Here is a 19912-nt window from a genome sequence, read left to right on the forward strand (position 1 = left end):
GCAAAAAGTTTTTCAGACTTATTTGACCACAACTTTATACCATTGCTCGGTCGTCTTGCACGGGATTTTAGTCGTTGGTCTCTCCTTCCTATGTCCCTGGTTGGTAGGGTTAACTGTATTAAGATGAGCGTGCTCCCCAAATTTGTATATTTTTTTCAATGTATTCCTATTTTTATTCCAAAGTCCTTCTTTGTTACACTTGACAGCTCTATTTTGAATTTTCTTTGGAATAAAAAGACTCCGAGGATCTGAAAAGACACTTTGCAGAAGACAAAAAAATTGGGTGGTCTGGATCATCCTAATTTTTTTATATATTATTGGGCAGCAAATATACGCTCTAATTTATATTGGTTTCATTCAAGCAACTTAGTTGATCCCCCATCCTGGTTGCACATTGAGAACATTTCGTGTAAGTCCTCCTCCCTGGCTTCCCTTTTATGTCTCCCACATACATGGTCTCTGATGAAATATTCAAATAACATAATTGTAAAAAACAATCTTAAAATCTGGACCCAATTTCTACGGCATTTTGGTCTTCATATCACCCCTTTGGTATCCCCATTACACTCTAACCCTTTATTCCACCCTTCCATTTTGGACAGTGCTTATGCCTCTTGGAGAGATCTTGGATTGGTTTCTATTGCTGACCTCTACATTGATAGTGTTTTTGCCTCTTTTGATCAGTTGTCCTCTAAGTTTAATATTCCTAGAAGCCATTTTTTCAGATACCTACAAATCCGAGACATTGTGCGTAAAAAAATGACCAACTTTCCTAATGTGCCTCTCCCTTCAGAGTTGGACTCGATTCTGTGTGTTGATCCTTGTATTAAAGGGTCAATTTCTAAATTAGTCAATATAATTGTTAATTTGCAATTTTCATCTTCTGACAACCTACGCATCGTTTGGTCGCAAGACATTGGTATTGACATTAATGAGGAGACATGGAAAGTAATCTTGGACAGGGTGTATTCCTCCTCCCTCTGCGCACGTAAGTAAGTAAAGTAAGTAAGTAAAATTTATTTGTATAGCACTTTTCTCAGATGAAGATCACAAAGTGCTTCACAACAAAAGAAAGCATAAGCAGCTCTCATAAGTACATCTCAATCACAAAACAAAATAAAATAAAATATAAGTAAAATAAGCAACACTCAAACACATACACAATAGACCGGCGTCAACCATCCTCCAAACTAATCAAAAGCCTCTTTAAAAAGCAAAGTTTTTAGCTGACTTTTAAATTTTTCCACACAATCCAAGTCACAGGCTCATACAGTGCAAGGTGGTTCATAGAGCACACTGGTCCAAGAGCAGGTTAGCTCCTATAAACCCTTCTATTGACCCTGAGTGTGACAGGTGTCATTCTGGTTCAGCTACTCTAATCCATATGTTTTGGACCTGCCCTGCCCTGTCTACCTTTTGGAAGCTAACTTTTGGCTCGTTGTCAGCCATTACCTCGGTGGATATCCCACCCTGTCCAATTACTGGTTTATTTGGGGTTCTCCCACCTGACCACCCTTTGCCTTAACACTTCTCAGATTTTGTAGCTTTTACAACTCTTTTGGCAAGACGTCTAATTCTATTGAATTGGAAGTGTCCTCACCCCCCATCTCACACCCGCTGGGTGAGAGATGTTCTCTATTTTATGAAATTAGAGAAAATTAGATACACTCTTCGCCGACCTAGCACCATTTTTGTCAAGCTCTGGCAGCCCCTTCTTGCACATGTCCAAACTCTCCAACTTGACCCTGCTCTTTGTGTTTGATTTGTCCCGTCCCCCCACCCCCAGTTCCCCTCAGCCGCCGGCCTATATGCACATACTAGTCCTATATTGCTTGGTCAATATATTGTACTATTGTATTTTATTTATTATTATTATTATTTTATTTTTTATATTTGCATATATATTTGTATTTATTATTTTGTATTTTTTTTTCTTAACTTTTGTGTTTGTTCATTGTTGCTTATCGCAGTGTTTTTTTTTTTTTGCGTGTTTGTTTGTTGTGTCTGTAATGTATCTTAAAATGTATAAATAAATCATAAAAAAAAAAACAGCTCTTCAGTGAAGCCAGGCTGACAATGTCTCATACAGCTTTTCCTCCTGTTGCAAACCAATTCCAGTTTTATCTAACATTCAGTGGGATGTTTATTGAAATCCAAACTGCAAACTTACAATATCCATGTGATGCAGTGTATGCAGACTTAAAAAATGTTTTTAATGTGACTGGATAGATAAAAATTACTCACCAAAACAGACGATTTCCATTGAGATCCATAGGAATACAGAATGTTAGGGAATACAAAGATGGCGGCGCAGTAGCTTCACTGTTGTGACATCAACAATCCAGTTATATATAGATCAGTGGTGCCCACCAATGTTCAAACCAAACCTACGCCCTTGAACAATGAGTTGTGTAGGGTCTGGACTATTCAAAGTCAGCACATTAAGAGGAAAACTGTTACAATGAAATATATGAATTAGTCCTGCTGTGTTTTTGTGGTTTGGGTTTAGTTTGGTTCACTTGTGTTCTAGATTGTTCTCCAGAGGTGTACTAACCCCAAAGTGTTGCAGTGTCCTATTCATTGGTGTGAGTAAACTTTTGCTAATAACTTTATTCATTCGATTAATGTGTTTAAACAACCACAATTATAAAAATCATTGATGCTTCAGGCACAAATACACACAACAACTGAGTCAATGCAGGTTCATTTTTAATAGTCGAGGAATAAAGCTTAGGAATGTCACAGTTTTCATTAACAGGAGACATTGAATAAAGGGTGCTTAAAAAGGATGTGTGTGTTCCCCGTTCCCATTTGTTGCTACACATGCTTATGTAAGGTGTGAGTACTGTTGTGACTTTTACATGTGTAGATATCTTGGAGAGCAGTGGACATTTAACACAATAAACCAAATAACATCTTTAGTTCCTTTTCTAAGTCTGTCAGGGAAAAGATGGGCACAGACACTCGGATGTCCCATGTTCAGAAAGCGTTACAGTCAGGATGGTAATGATATATATATGCAAATGATATATTGGACATCTGTGTTTCTTCCATATGGGTGATGGCCTAAATTTAAAACACACAAAGTATTTGAAAAGTATCACACAGATATTTTCAGGTTGATAATTAAAGATTTAATGATTTCCAACTATTTGATGATTTTAATTAGATTTAGTAAATATCAGGAGTTTGTTTCTCCTGTTTTAATAACTGGTGATAAGTTTAACATCATATAAATGTTTTATGAATACGGCTCATACCCCCCCCCACCACCACCACACACACACCACACAACAAAATATAGTCAAGAACAGGAACAGGAAATGAGTTTGTAATTTTGTAATTAGCAAACAATGACAATAAAAGCCTCTAATAACTCTCTTCAAAGAACATTGCTTTCATATTGAAGGAGATTTATTTGGTTTCTTTAATGTGAATTCAGGGTTTATGATAGATAGGTTTGTTAATATCAGTTTGGCATTGTCCTCCGAATACAGAGAATGCCTGACCATAATCTTGGGACAGTCCTGCTTCCAGATTATTCAGACTCAGTTCCAGGAGTGTTCCGGTGTCGTCGTTCGGACCTTTATGAGCCTTTGACACCCACTTTTTACAATTTTTGTCAAAGCAGCAAAAGGCATTCCAGAAGTACTTTGGTATGTTCACTCTATTGTTCATTAGTTTGCTTGGATTGCTCGGTACTGTTCCTGTCACGATGTATGCAATATTATTATTCAGTTGGCAGTTTGTATTCATGTAATTAAGAACAGCTCTCTCCATTTGATTCCACACACCCCTGTTGAAGCGCAGGTGCTGTGGAGCTGCGTTGGTCAGGGTGAAGGTGGCAAACGCTGTGCACTGATCGTCTGCCTGAGACACGGGGTACAGGTGACCCTTGTCATATCCAGTTTTATCATAATCATCATTGATTGCTTGTTTCTGACCCAAGTTTTTGACATTGCTTTCAGTGGTCATTTCAGGACTGCCGTTGATGTCGTCAAGCTGTAAAAAAATGTTTTCAGTTATTCATTGATGTAGGAAACACAAAACAGACAAACAAAACAAACAATGTTCTGCAATCAATTGTAAAAGATATGGACACTATAGCAAATAGCTGTTCTATGCAAGGCATTAGGGGGAAATGAACATTTAAAATCGGGATATCATCTTGGTGAAAGCTATAGTGACATTTTGAAAAAAATATATAAATATATATCTCATGATGCTTCTGACCAACTCCTCTGTCCTTTATCACATCAGCCTTCACTTGTCTGTCTAATGAGAAGTTAAATAAAAACAATCAACCTTTGAAGCAATGTACATATTAAATATACAGTTTTGTCAGGATTGAAAAGTGTATTTTATATGATAAAAACAAAAACAACAACAACCTGCACACAGTAAAAGAACAGCATAGCACTGCATTATGGGTTATAATGTGACATACCCATAAGCCTTTGCGCTTGAATAAGTATGTATGCTTTGGAAATGCATTGGGGCTACAAAAATAAAACAAACAAAAAAACATGTACAAAAGTTTTTATTCAGTCTGAGTTTAATTAGTGTTGTTGTTATGTTATCAATAGTTGTGTTTTTTTTAAAGTCACCATTATGGTGATTAATGTTTTCTTGAGCACCTCAGACCTTCTTTATTATTATATTATGATCTTCCGGCCAGTCCATTTGTGTTTAAGTAAAACACGAATTGATGCTCTGTGATAGCCGGAAGACAAAACTTAAGGTCAGACTGAAAATCTGATCCTACTTCTTAAACGGCATTAAACGTGTCAATAGTGATGCATTACACATTAAAGCAAAAACAGTAAAGGATATTTCAGCAAAATGATATCAACAAAATGTGTGTTTGATGTTTTTGATGAAGTTACAGAATAACAGAAGTTGTTAACAATACACACACAGATATCAACTCTCAGCATACAAAATGCAACAATGGTGACAAACAAACAAACTTTTACATAAAAAAGTAAAAGCTGAACATTAAAATACAAGTATCTTAGACTGGAACAAAAACAACACCAAAAATTAACCAGCAAATAGTAAAAAATCTAAGTAAATTCTTCATGCCGCAGTGCATGCTGGGAACATAGCTGTTAATTTCAACAACAGTAGACAGTAAGTAATTTAACAGCAATATGCATCTAAATTGCAGATGTATATTGTAGCTGTCAAAAACAGGATCTTGTTGTTAATTTCAAGAACGGTAACAAATCGTATTTTTACAGTATAATGCTGGCAACCACAGCTGCCAGTACTTTACTGTTTTTTTATAGGATGCTTTTTTTACAGTGTGGACACTTGACATGTCCTAGTTAAAATGGCACGTCCCTCTCGCTCTTCAGACAGGTGCTTTTACATTGATGAATGTAGGACTCAGGGAATGCTGTCTTTAAACACATTAGCTGACCTATTTTCATTTCTGTATTTTAGTTATAATTGTTTAATAGGCAGTTTGGGTGCGTTATATAATTGAACCGTTTTGTCCAACTATATGCAACGTTTTTGACATAGGAGGAGGGAGAGGATTGTGGGAACGGCGAGGATCATGGCAGTAGGGGGAAAGCGCACCAGTTTCAGGATTGGAGCAGAAGGACACCAGTTGGTGAAAACAATATTAAGATCTTCATGTTATTGTGAGGATGAAGAGGAATTATTGGAGTTTTCATTCATCAACAAACACTAGAAATGATGAAAGGGTGTGTAGACTTTTGATATCCACTGTATGTGGATATCAGGAAGGACAGGGAAGAAGGACAGGGAAGAAGGAAATAGGGGAGGAAGTTATAAAGTATGTACAGGGGGTACACAATGGAAAAATGGAAGCTATTATAGTAGATATTGTAGTATATAATGAGAAAATGAGGGTAGTGAATAATATAATTCTCGTAAAAACACTGATGGTGAAATCACAATTTGATGATTTTGTTAGTGAAGATTTAATGGACATGAGTTGTGGGGCAGTGGTAAAAGGGATGGAAGGGTTACAGAAGTATGTATTGATTTTAGCAATTGAGTGATCCTTAATTATGGGGAGTCAAAAAGGATGTATGGAATATATGCAGTGTAATGCCATGTGATTCTAGTTATTCCAGGTTTTGACTCATATCCTTAATTCTTTCCATCTTGATTAAGCACTCGCAATCTGGAATCCATGAAATCTTTATCCTTGTTTATTACTTAACAGATTCACATTTCTTCCATCTTTACAGTATTCACTTATTCATCGACTTACTTTGACAACTTTTTACTTTACTTAGTTGAGGATTACGATCAAAAGCTTGTATTATTCCACACTTTGTCTCTTCAGCACTTACACCGGCTGCCCTTCATGAACATGCGCAGAATAACCAAAACACATTATCCAATAGCAGTTATATAGAATAAAGAAATAAACATGAAATATCTAAAGAACAAAAATATTATAGTAATACATTTAAATAATATTAATCAGAAATATGTACATCAGTATTGATATTTCAATAAGTTCTAGTATAGCAGGAAAGTGTGAATGCTAATGAGTGATTGTTTTCTAATTGATATTAGCAAAGGAGAATAGAAGAGAAAATAGTGCTAGTATTTTTATTTCCTAACCTAACCCTAACGATAAGAGAATAATTAGAGGGAAAACCTGACGCACGCTTATAAATGGTAGATGTTAAGGATTAAAGGCTGAAAACGGATATGCGATGCTAAAAAACTAGCAGGCTACAAACACAGACTCTAGCTAGGCGCCAGCAGCAACAGGTAAAATACACGCAGATGAAACGCGGTAAAATGACAAAGGACAAAACGATGAACAATGAATATAACAATGAACGATTGAGAATAAGAATAAGCAATGCTAAGCAGGCTACAAGCAAACACTCGAGCAGCGTGCCGTCAGCAACAGAAAGTCCAGTGAGAGTGCAGTTTAGGACGCAGTCTTATATAGAATTGGAACGGATGAGAATGAGTTCTGTATCAGTGTGGGGTTAAGGAAGTAGAGAAACATCTGATGGTTGAATGTGCTAGAAATAGGGAAGTGGGTTTAGAGGTAGGGGATGAGTTTAGGGTTAGGGTTAGGGTATAGGGAATAAAAGTAGAAAAGGTAGAGACGTGGCTAGATATACAGGGAAATGTGTTAGATATCAGAAACATTTAAGAATAAATCATAAAAAGGGGGTACAAAAGGCAAAGGGTTGTGCTTATAACAACGAGTATGGAAAATAAATAAACTAGGGAGGAAGAAAAACATAATGATCAGTATGTGGTGACGTAAGCTTAGCGGAGCTTGGTGGCCATTAACCAAACACTTGTGGATTTACATTTTGTGGCAGCGGGCGTGGTCAAGCACCCGTCCGGGAGAAAAGCGGTAAGGGTGCTCACACCTGAGCTAAATTATGTCTAACACCTGTCTCTAATTGCAGTAGCGTGAGGAGAGCGGATAAAAGCCAGCAGCCACAGAGCATCGAGAGGCTGACAACACGGCAGAGAATAAGTGTGTGTGTGAAGAAAATTAAATTAATTAAGCTGAAAAATAAAGCTTACCCCTTAAGCTGACGTCTGTTTCCGTCCCTTCCTTGGTCCGCTTTACACTGGTGCCGAAACCCGGGAATTGAAGGAACACTTTTTTTTTGTGTTCCAAGTTATGGAACAGAGTCGCCCCATAGAGTCCTACCAGCTGGCGGAAGTCCTCCAGTCCCTCGCTACTCTCCATCAAGGCCACCAACAATCCCTGCTTGAGCTTCGGCAGGATCAAGATCGACCTTTCTTCGAGATCATGCGGGCTCAGGCAGAGGACCGACTCGCTATCCGGAGCCTCCTCAGCCAGGAGACTGCGTCGGCCCCAGCCGCGACCCCGGACACCCAGGGTCCGTGCCTGCCCCCCGCAGGGATGGAGGATTTGTGAGACCAACTTCCCAGCCGTGGGAGAAACCGCCTACCCCTTCCCCGTCCTTCAGCCGCTCTCCTCCTCAGGTGGGGGCGCCCGCCAGCACGGGTGCGGCCGTGGCGCCTGGGCCGGTCTGCTGGAGGTGCGGAGACCCGGACCACTTCCGGGATCAGTGTCCGCTGATGGAAATAGGGATGGTGGTGCGGGTCTCCGACTTCCCGCAGGCTGCCCCCGATCGGGCTGGAGCGTACCGTATTCCGGTAAGGATCCAAGGGGGTACATACCAAGCATTGTTGGATACAGGCTGTAACCAGACCACCATCCACCAAAGCTTGGTTCAACCCGGGGCTTTGGGTTTAGCTAAACTGGTGAGGGTGAGGTGTGTGCATGGGGATGTTCACAAGTAAATTCAGGGGGAAAAACCATAGTGTGGAGGCAGCGGTTAGTTCCCGCCTCACCCATCCACTAATCTTGGGTACTGATTGGCCGAATTTCAAAGATATTTTAGAGGGTATTTGTGCGGATGGGTCCTGCATAAAGAGGTGTGCGGTGTACGATGCTTTGGCAGGGGAGGCGGAGCTGGGGCCGTCCTCGGCTGCTTGGAATGACGAGGGAAGGGGCGAGGTGGCCGCCCCTCCTCTCAGGGAATTCCCTGAGGGGGACTTCCCTCTAGAGCAGTCGCGGGACAAAACCCTTAAACATGCTCTTGACCAAGTGAAAGTAATTGATGGTCAACAGCTCCGGCCGGGCATTGCCATTGCATACCCATATTTTTCGCTTATTAAAGATCGGTTGTACAGAGTGACGCAGGACGCTCAAACAAAGGAGGAAGTTGTTGATTCCACGAAGCCGCCGGGAAATGGTTTTCCCGGCGGAAAACGTTCTTGATCTTAGAGCAAAACTCCACACACTGGGGAAATTAACACAGGAGAATTTGCTCCAGGCTCAAGAGCGCCAATGCGGCTGTATGACAGGGGTGCTCAGCTACGGGAATTTGCACCGGGAGATAAAGTGCTTGTATTACTCCCAACATCGAGCTCTAAATTACTCGCCAAGTGGCAAGGACCTTTTGAGGTCACACGACGAGTAGGGGATCTCGATTATGAGGTTAAGCGTACCGATAGAGGGGCGTGGCAAATATATCACCTCAACCTCCTGAAATTGTGGAGAGAAGAGGCGGCCTCTGTGGCGTTAGCAACGGTAGTTCGGAGAGGGCGGAACTCGGACCGGAGGTAAACAAAGCCCGCAATCTCAACATCCCGGTTCCTTGTGGAGACCACCTCTCACCACGCCAACTTCGCAGAGGTTTCCGAATTACAAGAGGAGTTCTTGGACGTGTTTTCTCCTCTACCGGGCCGCACAAACATCATACATCACCATATCGAGACCGAGCGGGTGTGGTGGTACGTTGCCACCCCTATCAGCTTGCCCGAACATAAAAAGAAAGTAGTTAGAGAAGAATTGGGCCGATGCTTGAGATGGGAGTAATAGAAGAATCCCACAGCGATTGGTCCAGCCCGGTCAGTCCTTGTTCCCAAGAGCGACGGGTCTGTACGATTCTGTGTGGATTATAGAAAATTCAACGCGGTGTCTAAATTTGGCGCGTACCCAATGCCCGTGTTGATGAACTGCTTCGATCGGTTAGAGTGCGGCTCGATTTTACTCGACTTTGGATCTAACAAAGGGTTATTGGCAGATCCCCTTGACACCAATATTCCGTGAAAAAGCGGCCTTCACCACGCCGTTCGGATTACACCAATTCGTGGCGCTTCCTTTCGGTTTGTTCGGGCACCGGCCACGTTTCAGCGTCTCATGGATAGGATCCTCAGACCGCATACTGCTTACGCCGCTGCCTATCTAGACGACATCATTATTTATAGTAATGATTGGCAGCGGCACATGCAACATCTGAGGGCCGTCCTGAGACGGCTCACGGCAAACCCGAAAAAGTGCGCGGTTGGCCGTGTGGAGGTACGGTATCTGGGGTTCCACTTGGGTCATGGCCAGGTGCGTCCCCAAATTGACAAGACCGCGGCGATTGCGACTTGCCCTAGACCCAAGACCAAAAAGGGGGTGAGGCAGTTCCTGGGGCTGGCTGGCTATTACAGAATATTTGTGCCCAACTATTCGGATATCACCAGCCCGCTGACTGACCTCACTAAAAAGGGGGCTCCAGATCCGGTCCAATGGTCAGAGCAGTGCCAACAGGCGTTTAAACAGATTAAAGCTGCACTTTGTGGGGGGCCACTTTTGCATGCACCTGACTTCTGTCTCCCTTTTGTATTGCAGACGGAGGCTTCAGACAGAGGGCTGGGGCCGTACTCTCGCAGGTGGTGGAGGGAGAGGAGCGCCCGGTGCTGTACATTACTAGGTACAGCACCGTAGAGAAGGAGTGTCTGGCCATCAAGTGGGCGGTCCTCACCCTCCGATACTACCTGCTGGGGCGGGCCTTCACCCTCTGCTCGGATCATGCCCCACTGCAGTGGCTCCACCGCATGAAAGATACTAACGCCCGGATCACCCGTTGGTATCTGGCCCTCCAGCCTTTAAGTTCAAGGTGGTCCACAGACCGGGGGCAGATGGCTGCCGCTGACTTCCTCTCCAGAAATGGGGGAGTGGTAGGCAAGCCGGATGACGCCCGACCTGAGTCCGAGAGAAAAGCGGTAAGGGCGCTCACACCTGAGCTAAATTATGTCTAACACCTGTCTCTAATTGCAGTAGCGTGAGGAGAGCGGATAAAAGCCAGCAGCCACAGAGCATCGAGAGGCTGACAACACGGCAGAGAATACGTGTGTGTGTGAAGAAAATTAAATTAATTAAGCTGAAAAATAAAGCTTACCCCTTAAGCTGACGTCTGTTTCCGTCCCTTCCTTGGTCCGCTTTACACATTTACATTTAATCATTTGGTAGATACTTTAATCCAAAGCACACTTTGTTGTGTTTTATGTTGGTAATTTGTAGGGCAAGGCTGGGTGACATATTGATTCCATGTCCCTGTTGTGTTTGTCCAAGGTAAATATCGTTTCATACTTTGGTACATTATTGTAAAGCAGTTTAAGTACGGTTTGATTCGGTTTTGATACAGAAGTGTAGCGGGTTGTTTGTGTTTTAATTGTAGTCTTTTATAATGGTAATGCAGTCATGCACAGAATGATTGAGAGGCTTCAAATACTATAAATGTATTTGGTTAATAAAGACTTTAAAGACGTGCAATGAAAGACAGCTATGTAGTTCTTTATTTTGCATTGATATTTGTATAGGCACAGCGTCTGAAGGCTTCAGGGGTATATGTTGGTATTTAACTTTATTGCTGAGCTGATGTTAATTGTGTACGCTGTTTTCGCTGGGTTTTGTTTTCATAGTGTTTTCACTTACAGAGTATTCACTGAAAGAGATTTCAATTTATGTTTGCTTTCAGTGGTATTGTGTTTTGGAATTATTATTGTTGCATTATTTTCGTTTATATTCTGATTGTGTTTTGTTTGATATATATATCAATATATAAAATGGATGCTGCTGCTCACTGCACATTAACCCCATCATTAATGCTATAAGACTAGGGTAGTTTTTGTACTGACGCTAAGGATTTCTCTCTTGGTTTACTACACTGTAGTATTACAGTTTTTACGATTGCTATGACAGATTTTTCAATACTTTTAACAATTTTCCAAAACTCTTAACACAGTTAGCACTACATCCGTCTGTGTAAGCTATACTATTAACACATTTCTTGTTGCTTTAACACAAAATGCATACAATTAACACAAATTTAAAATGCTTCAACTTCTTTTACACACAAGCTCAACCAAGACCAAAACAATGTAATTTTACAGTCAAATTTACAAATGCTTTCACACTGTATGTCAGAACAGATAACATCATGTTCTAAACATAACTTATGTAGGCTAAAGTCAAAGTGAACAGCTGTTCATATTGTGAATTGAAACACAAATATATTCCCTGTATCTTATTCCATTGCTAATGAGAAACAGCTTATTGAAGTTATGCAAATATATAAATCACAGCTGATTCCCATCTAGGAAGCACACTCAGGTGTTGAGGTTCTTTCAATCACATGATCGTATGTTTTAAAAGAGGACTCTTTGGGCTGATCTTGTGTGGAAAAGGAACAATATAGAGCAACACAAAAAAAGAAAGAAAGAAAGAAAGAAAAAAATAAATGCCTGCACGAGGGAGAAGAAGACGAGTACCAGGACAAGGGAGAGGAGTGGGGCAAGGGCAAGGACAAGGGAGAGGAGTGGGGCAAGGGCAAGGGAGAGGAGTGGGGCAAGGGAGAGGAGTGGGGCAAGGTAGAGGGAGAGGAGTGGGGCAAGGGCAAGGACAAGGGAGAGGAGTGGGGCAAGGGCAAGGGCAAGGGAGAGGAGTGGGGCAAGGTAGAGGAGTTAGAATGCGTAGTGGCGCTCAAAGAAGGACCAGAGCTAGGGTAACTGATCAAATAAGAGCTACTATCATTGACCATGTCATAAACCACGGGCTATCATACAGAGTAGCTGGTGAACGAGTACAGCCAAATCTCAGCCGAGACACAGTGGCATCCATTCTCCGTATTTTCAGAGAAACCAACAGGTAGGATATTGCTTCTCCTACAGCAAAGTGTAAATAATTTTACCATTTATTAGAGTGACTGTATGCCTCTGGTCTCTAAAATGTAACTGTATTTTGTCCCTCTAAGGATTCAACGTCTACCTCCCACAGGGGGCAGAGGAAAGCTCCTGAATGAAGAACAGGAACTTGCTATTGTCAACATGGTGATTGCTGACAATGAAATAAAACGTATCGGTTACCTAACGTAACCTCGGTTCTCTCTAGATGAGGGAACGAGTATTGCGTAAGCTAGCTTACGCTACGGGAAAGATTCATCTTTTCTGAAATATTGAAGCCAAAAAATTATCCTTAATTTTTGTATCCATTGTCAACGCAGTGCGGCAGCTGCAGACCTTGAGCAGGCTAGCTAGCGAGCTCATAGGTTGCTCTGCGGCAACTGCTGCAGCCTATAGACGAGCTTGGGCGAACTCGCATCCAATGCGAGGCGTCCGCGCGCTCACTGCATCAAAGCCCGCCAAAATGGGCGTGACTTGAGTGCATAAAAGCGTAGTTCGTAGACTGGAAACCTGTTTTTCATTGACTGAAGCGAAAAGTCGCTCGTGGTGCGAGCACGGCCGGCTATGCAATACTCGTTCCCTCATCTAGAGAGAAAAGAGGTTACGTTAGGTAACCGATACATTCTCTTACGAGAGGTTCTCTCGTATTGCGTAAGCTAGCTTACGCTACGGGAACCCATTGTCAATGCCGTGCGCGCCAAGCATCCACTGTATGAGCCCCAGGGAATTAAGGGGGACCCGGGGTAGCCCTTATGAGTGGGGAAATAATATTTGGCCGGCAAGAATGCGGGTCATTGATTGTGTAATACATAAGCACACAGTGGGAAGGGAACGACAGAGCGGCGGTGCCGGTCTTGTGTGGAATGTGTCCCATCAGTGCAGCTCACCAGGGGAGCTGTAGCGTATTAAACCGCTAGTAGTTTTGCCTGCAGAGCGGGCACTTCCATATTGTAAAATCTGACAAAGGTGGAGGGGGAAGTCCATCCCGCTGCCACACATATGTCGTGAATGGAAATCCCGCTGGACCATGCCCACGAGGATGCCATGCCTCTAGTGGAGTGAGCCCTAATGCCCAACGGGCATGGCAGGTCTTTTGACGCGTATGCAGCAGCAATAGCGTCCACTATCCATCTAGATAGTGTCTGTTTCGAGGCGGCGAGACCTTTGGTGCCTCCTCCGAACGAAACGAAAAGCTGCTCAGAGCGTCTGAAAGCGGCGGAGTGCGCACTATACAATCTCAGTGCTCTGACCGGGCAAAGGAGATTGGCCTCGCGTTCGCTATCGGGTGCTGGCAGCACCGATAGGGAAATGACCTGTGCTCTGAAAGGAGTACCGATCACCTTGGGAACATAGCCGTGTCTAGGCTTTAAAATGACCTTGGAGTCACTTGGTCCAAACTCAAGACACGCAGCACTGACTGACAGCGTGTGAAGGTCTCCCACACGTTTGACTGATGACAGGGCAGTCAGAAAAACGGTTTTGAGTGAAAGGTATTTCAAATCCATGGATTGAAGTGGTTCGAAAGGGGGGCTTTCATAGTTTCGAGAACTATAGAAAGATCCCAGATAGGAACCGATGGGGGGGCGCGGGGGTTCATCCTTCTAGCTCCCTGAGGAAGCAGATGACCAGCTCGTTTTTACCCCATGACTGGCCGTGTAGGGGTTCAGCGAACGCCGCAACGGCCACCACATACACTTTGAGCATGGATGGGGATCTGCCCTTATCCAGCAGCTCTTGTAGAAATACGAGCAGCGACGACACCCCACATGTCCGCGGGTCCAGGTCTCTGTCGGTGCACCATTTTGAGAACACAGACCATTTTGACGCATAGAGTCTTCTCATGGAAGGGGCTCTAGCGTGTATGATGGTGTTTATTACTCCTTCTGGCAAAGCGACGGGTAGTCGTTGATCACCCACGCATGCAGCGCCCAGCGCTCTGGGTGGGGATGCCAGATTGTGCCGCGAGCTTGAGAGAGGAGATCTGCTCTCACTGGGATGGGCCACGGCGCTGTCAGTGACAGCTCCGTAAGCTCCAGGAACCATGTCTGATTCTCCCAACGCGGGGCTATGAGGAGCACCGAGTGACGCATTTCCCTGATCCTCTGCATTACCTGTGGCAATAGCGAGACGGGAGGGAAGGCGTAAAAAGCGGGCGTCTGGGCCAGTCCTGGGCCAGCGCGTCCTCGCTTTTCGAGAAAAATATTGGGCAGTGAGAGTTCTCTTTGGACGCAAAGAGGTCTATCTCTGCTCTGCCGAATAGGTGCCATAACGTCTGGACTGTTTGAGCATGCAGGGACCATTCCCCTGGGGGAATATTGTCTCTGGACAGTCTGTCCGGGCCGTCGTTCAGGTGGCCTGGCACGTGCGTCGCCCTCAGCGAGCGCAGGTGGCACTGGGACCAACTCAGTATGCGTTTCGTCAGATGGAATAGGTTCCTGGATCTGACACCGCCCTGACGGTTTAGGTAGGATACCACAGATCTGTTGGTGGTGACCCTGGACGTGGTGACCCTGACTGACCGGGAGAAAGCGCACGAGCGCGTACTCGACCGCTATCATTTCCAGACAATTTATGTGAAGGAGCTTTTCCTGAACTGACCATAGGCCGAAAACCGGACAGCCCTCGCAGACCGCGCCCCAACCCGTGTTGGACGCGTCTGTCGAGATGACTTTTCGGCGAGATACAGCTCCCATTGTCACTCCCCGCTGATACCATTCAGCCACTGTCCAGGGCTGCAGAGCTGAAATACAGGTCTGAGTCACCTTGATGGGCTGGCGGCCTGTGGCCCAAGCCCGGCGAGATGCGCGGGTGTTTAGCCAATGCTGAAGCGGGCGCATGTGCAGTAAACCCAGCTGAAGTACTGCTGCGGCTGAGGCCATGTAACCTAGCACTCTCTGGAATTTCTTCAGAGGCGTGAGGCTGTTCATCTGAAAAGATGCGGCTAGTCGCGCGCGCCGTGTAGATAAGCGAGCCGTCATTGCCACGGAGTCTAGTTCTATTCCAAGGAAGGAAATTGTCTGACTGGGCTGTAGTGAGCTCTTGGTCCAATTGAATGCAAGACCCAAACTGTTCAGATGGCTGAGGAGAACTGCTCTGTGAGACAGAAGCTCCATATGTGACTGTGCCATAATCAGCCAGTCGTCCAAATAGTTCAAAATTCGCAAACCCTGTCTCCGCAGGGGTGCGAGCGCCGCATCCATGCACTTCGTGAAAGTACGGGGTGCTAAGGACAGGCCAAACGGAAGGACAGTGTATTGATAAACCTGGCCGTCGAAGGCGAATCTCAAGAATGGCCTGTGACGGGGATTTATCTAAATCTGAAAGTATGCATCTTTCTGATCGAGAGAAATAAACCAGTCCCCCTGGCGCACATGCGCGAGGAGTTTCCTGATTGTAAGCATTTTGAACGGTCTTTTTGCAAGCACCTTGTTCAAAACCCTGAGATCTAATATGGGTCTGAGGCCGCCGTCTTTCTTGGGAACAAGAAAATAACGGCTGTAAAGCCCCGACTCGCTCAGAGAGGGTGGCACTTTCTCTATGGCCCTTTTGCACAGAAGGCTTGCTATTTCTGAACGAAGCATGCACGCTGCTTCCGTGTTCACAGTGGTTTCGAGCCGCGGTCTGAAGCAAGGAGGGCGGCGATCGAACTGTGGCAAATAGCCCTGTTGTATTGTGCTTAACACCCACTTGGATATCCCTGGAATAGCTTCCCACGCTTTGAAGCGTAACGCTAGAGGGTGAATGGCCAATTCGCTCTGATTGCCGCACACAGAGCGCTGAACAAAATGTGTGAGCGCGTTTAGTGTGTTTATGCATGATTGCTCGCAGACAGCATGAACAGGCTGTTCTGTGAGTGACTTCCCGATTGGAATGAATGGGGAAAGAGTCACATCTGTTACGTGATGCGCAAGCATAGTCATGGGCACGGGACTTACACACAGAGGAATGTTTGCTGGCCGTGTAACAGAGCGGGCAGAGAATGGGCGCGCGCACGTATTCGTGGGCGCATTTATTGACTCTAGCGCTCGAGTGGTTCGTAACCGCTTTATGTGAGCGTGCTCTGGTGGGGACACGAGACGTGCAGTGCTTGTGTGTAGAGGTGAACACTGGATTGTGGGCACATTTTCTACACATAGGGCTGGTCGTGTGACAGAGCGGGCAGAGAATGGGCGCGCGCACGTATTCGTGGGCACATTTATTGACTCTAGCGCTCGAGCGGTTCGTAACCGCTTTATGTGCGCGTGCTCTGATAGGGGCACGGGATGTGTTATGCTTGTGTGTAGGGGTGAACACTGGGTTGTGGGCACATTTTCTACACATAAGACATGTTTGCTCTTTACAAGATTTATTTGGGCTGCCGTGAAAACGGCGTTTGAGTGCAGGCAAGCGGGCAGTGTCACCAGCTTGTTGGCTGCTAAATTCACCACTGCAGTAGCCTGAGAGAAGGGGACTAACAGGGGGCGAAGCGTTGACGGTGGTCCGGCCGCGGCGGGACTGAGCCGTCGTTTGTTCAACACAGTTAGGAAGACTTCGGCTGCTCGGGTTTCAGCGTTACCTTAGATCGAGGCCCGCGGGGGGGCGGCGGTCTGTGGCGGCTGTCTGAGCGCGATCGAGGGCGGCCGCCCTGTCGACGCTGAGAAGTCTGAGTTTGTTGAACTGGGCGCTGTGAAGAGGCTCGTGCAGGAGGCTGATCACGTGAGCGGCCTGCAGAGGAGCTAGCGCGATGCGGCAGGAAGAGGTTCATGGCGTGGGTGGCTTTCTGGACTTCTGAGAAGCGGTCAACAATGCCACTCACCGCGGAGCCGAAGAGACCGGTCGGAGAGAGAGCGGTGCGTTGAAGAACGTGGAGCGCTCTGCTTCTCCCATGTCCGCTAGTGTTAGCCACAAGTGTCTCTCGGTCACAGTCAGCGAGGCCATGCACTTCCCTAGAGCTTGGGCTGCAGCTTTGGTAGCGCGAAGGGCGAGGTCTGTCGCGCTTCGTAGATCAGTAACAGCTTCTGGGTGCCTGCCTTTCTCATCCCACTCCCGAAGAAGGTCTGCTTGTAAGATCTGTAAAACGGTCATTGAGTGCAGAGCAGATGCGGCTTGGCCGGCGGCGGAATAGGCGTGGCCAACATAGGCAGAAGTCGCTCTGCAGGCCTTAGACGGGAGCACAGGCTTGGAATGCCATCTCGCGGAGGGCGGACAAAGGTGTGCTGCTACCGAGTCCTCGACCGGGGGGATGGAGGAGTAGCCTCTCTCAGTGGCGCCGTCCACCCGACGCAGAGAGGTGGAGACGTGGGAACGGGACCTGGCTGAAAAGGAGCGTTCCACGACTTTGAAAGCTCCGTGTGTAATTCTGGCAGGAAGGGAGCGGCGCGGGCGCTGGTGTAGAGCGGCGATGGCTTTGAAGAAAGCAGCCGTCGAGTCTGTTGGGTGCCTGCTCAGGGGGCGGTGACCACTCGAGCCCGAGGCGGTCGACGGCCTGTGTGAGGAGGCGTGTTAACTCCCCTTCGACTCCGGCGCGGGTCCTGCTGGATTCCTGGGCCAAGGAGGAGGCTTGGGAGCCTGACCACTCCTCGCTGTCCGAAGCCATGATGGAACAGCGGCCCGTATCCTCCGCCTCATCATCCGAGATGGCAGCAGTGCGGCCGCTCGCCGGCAACTGCGCGTCCCGGGGGGGCGGGGAGGGTGAAAGCGATGCTCGAAGGAGAGGCTCCGGCGAGGCAGTCGCTTCAACCACAGTTTCCGGCAGCCTCTGTGAGCGGCGCTTATTCCTGCGCAGCTGAAGGTAAGGCGGCGCGGCGGTTTCTGCTTTGAGCGCTTCGAGTCGAGCCCGCAGGGTCAACATCGGTAGCTCCTCACAGAAATCGCATCCGCCCTCAGTGAGGGCAAGCTCTGCATGCCCCAGTCCCAGGCAGAGAGCGCAGATGATGTGGCGGTCTCCTGTGCTGAGAAGGGCGCGACATGAGGCGTAAGTGGAGCGAGGCATCTTGAAAAAGACGCTCGTACTTTTTTGTGAATAGTTCGTGAGAACTAGCTTGCTGAATAAAAGGATACGTCGTCGGATGGCGTAGCTCGCAGGATGGCTGAAGGTGGCTGAGACGGCCGGCTTCTTCTAGCGCTGTCCACGCTTGCTTGATGCCCCTCGAACGGTGACGCGGCTTCCAGGTCAGCGATGCGAAGAGCTTCGCTGAAGAGATGAAAATCAGGGTTCCAGCCTACGAACTACACTTTTATGCACTCAAGTCACGCCCATTTTGGCGGGCTTTGATGCAGTGAGCGCGCGGACGCCTCGCATTGGATGCGAGTTCGCCCAAGCTCGTCTATAGGCTGCAGCAGTTGCCGCAGAGCAACCTATGAGCTCGCTAGCTAGCCCGCTCAAGGTCTGCAGCTGCCGCACTGCGTTGACAATGGATACAAAAATTAAGGATAATTTTTTGGCTTCAATATCTCAGAAAAGATGAATCTTTCCCGTAGCGTAAGCTAGCTTACGCAATACGAGAGAACCTCTCGTAAGAGAACTGAAGGACATTCAGTCCAGAGTTGTAGAGGACAACCTTGTCTTTGGGAACATTGCAGAAATCAGCATAACATCCATTTCTCGGACTCTAGCTAAACACAGAGTTCGAATGAAACAACTATACAAAGTTCCTTTTGAAAGGAACAGTGAGCGCATCAAAGAACTCAGTCACCAATACGTCCAGGTAAGGTTATGCAATACAGTCATTACTGTACTATACACAGTGTGTTTTGCAGTAAACTACTCTATAAACCTGGAGTACATTAGGACATACAGTAGATATACAGCAAAGCATTTAAATACACTGTGTCTAATTACTTTCAGAGAGTCATGGAGTTGGAGGCCAATCAAGTCCCACATGAAATTATTTATGTTGATGAGGCTGGCTTCAACTTAGCAAAAAGGCGTCGCCGTGGGAGAAACATAATTGGCAAAAGGGCCACAGTTACCGTGCCGGGCCAGAGAGGAGCCAACATTACCATGTGCCTGCAATCTCCAACAACGGTGCACTCCTGCATAAATGTGAGATTGGCCCCTACAACACAGACCGCCTTCTCCTGTTTTTAGAAGACCTGCACGAAAGACTGGTGCCAGAGGTAGAAAGGGGACAGGTGGGAGACCACTTGCCAATATATGTGATCATATGGGACAATGTGGCATTCCACCATTCCCGTGCAGTCACAGCCTGGTTTGACGCCCATCCAAGGATGATGTCCCATTTCCTTGCCCCTTACTCCCCTTTCCTCAACCCCATTGAGGAGTTTTTCTCAGCCTGGAGATGGAAGGTTTTTGACCATCGTCCACATGACCAAATGTCCCTCCTGGATGCAATGGATGCTGCATGCCAAGACATCACAGCTGAACACTGCCAGGGGTGGATAAGGCATGCCAAAAGATTCT

At 46.1% G+C, this 19912-nt stretch overlaps 1 protein-coding gene across 1 annotated transcript in view; it reads right to left on the reverse strand.

The window, feature by feature from the left end:
• Positions 1 to 2692: 2692 nt before the first annotated feature.
• Positions 2693 to 19912, reverse strand: part of LOC127648664 (endonuclease domain-containing 1 protein-like) — a 20896-nt gene continuing 3676 nt past the window's right edge. Inside the window, exon 2 of the mRNA XM_052133377.1 lies at positions 2693 to 4002. Within this exon, the coding sequence (XP_051989337.1) occupies positions 3439 to 4002 (564 nt within the window). The 3' untranslated portion in view covers positions 2693 to 3438. The remainder of the gene's footprint in view (positions 4003 to 19912) is intronic.

This window comes from Xyrauchen texanus, chromosome 9 (assembly GCF_025860055.1).
Source record: "Xyrauchen texanus isolate HMW12.3.18 chromosome 9, RBS_HiC_50CHRs, whole genome shotgun sequence".
Taxonomy (NCBI): Eukaryota; Metazoa; Chordata; class Actinopteri; order Cypriniformes; family Catostomidae; genus Xyrauchen; species Xyrauchen texanus.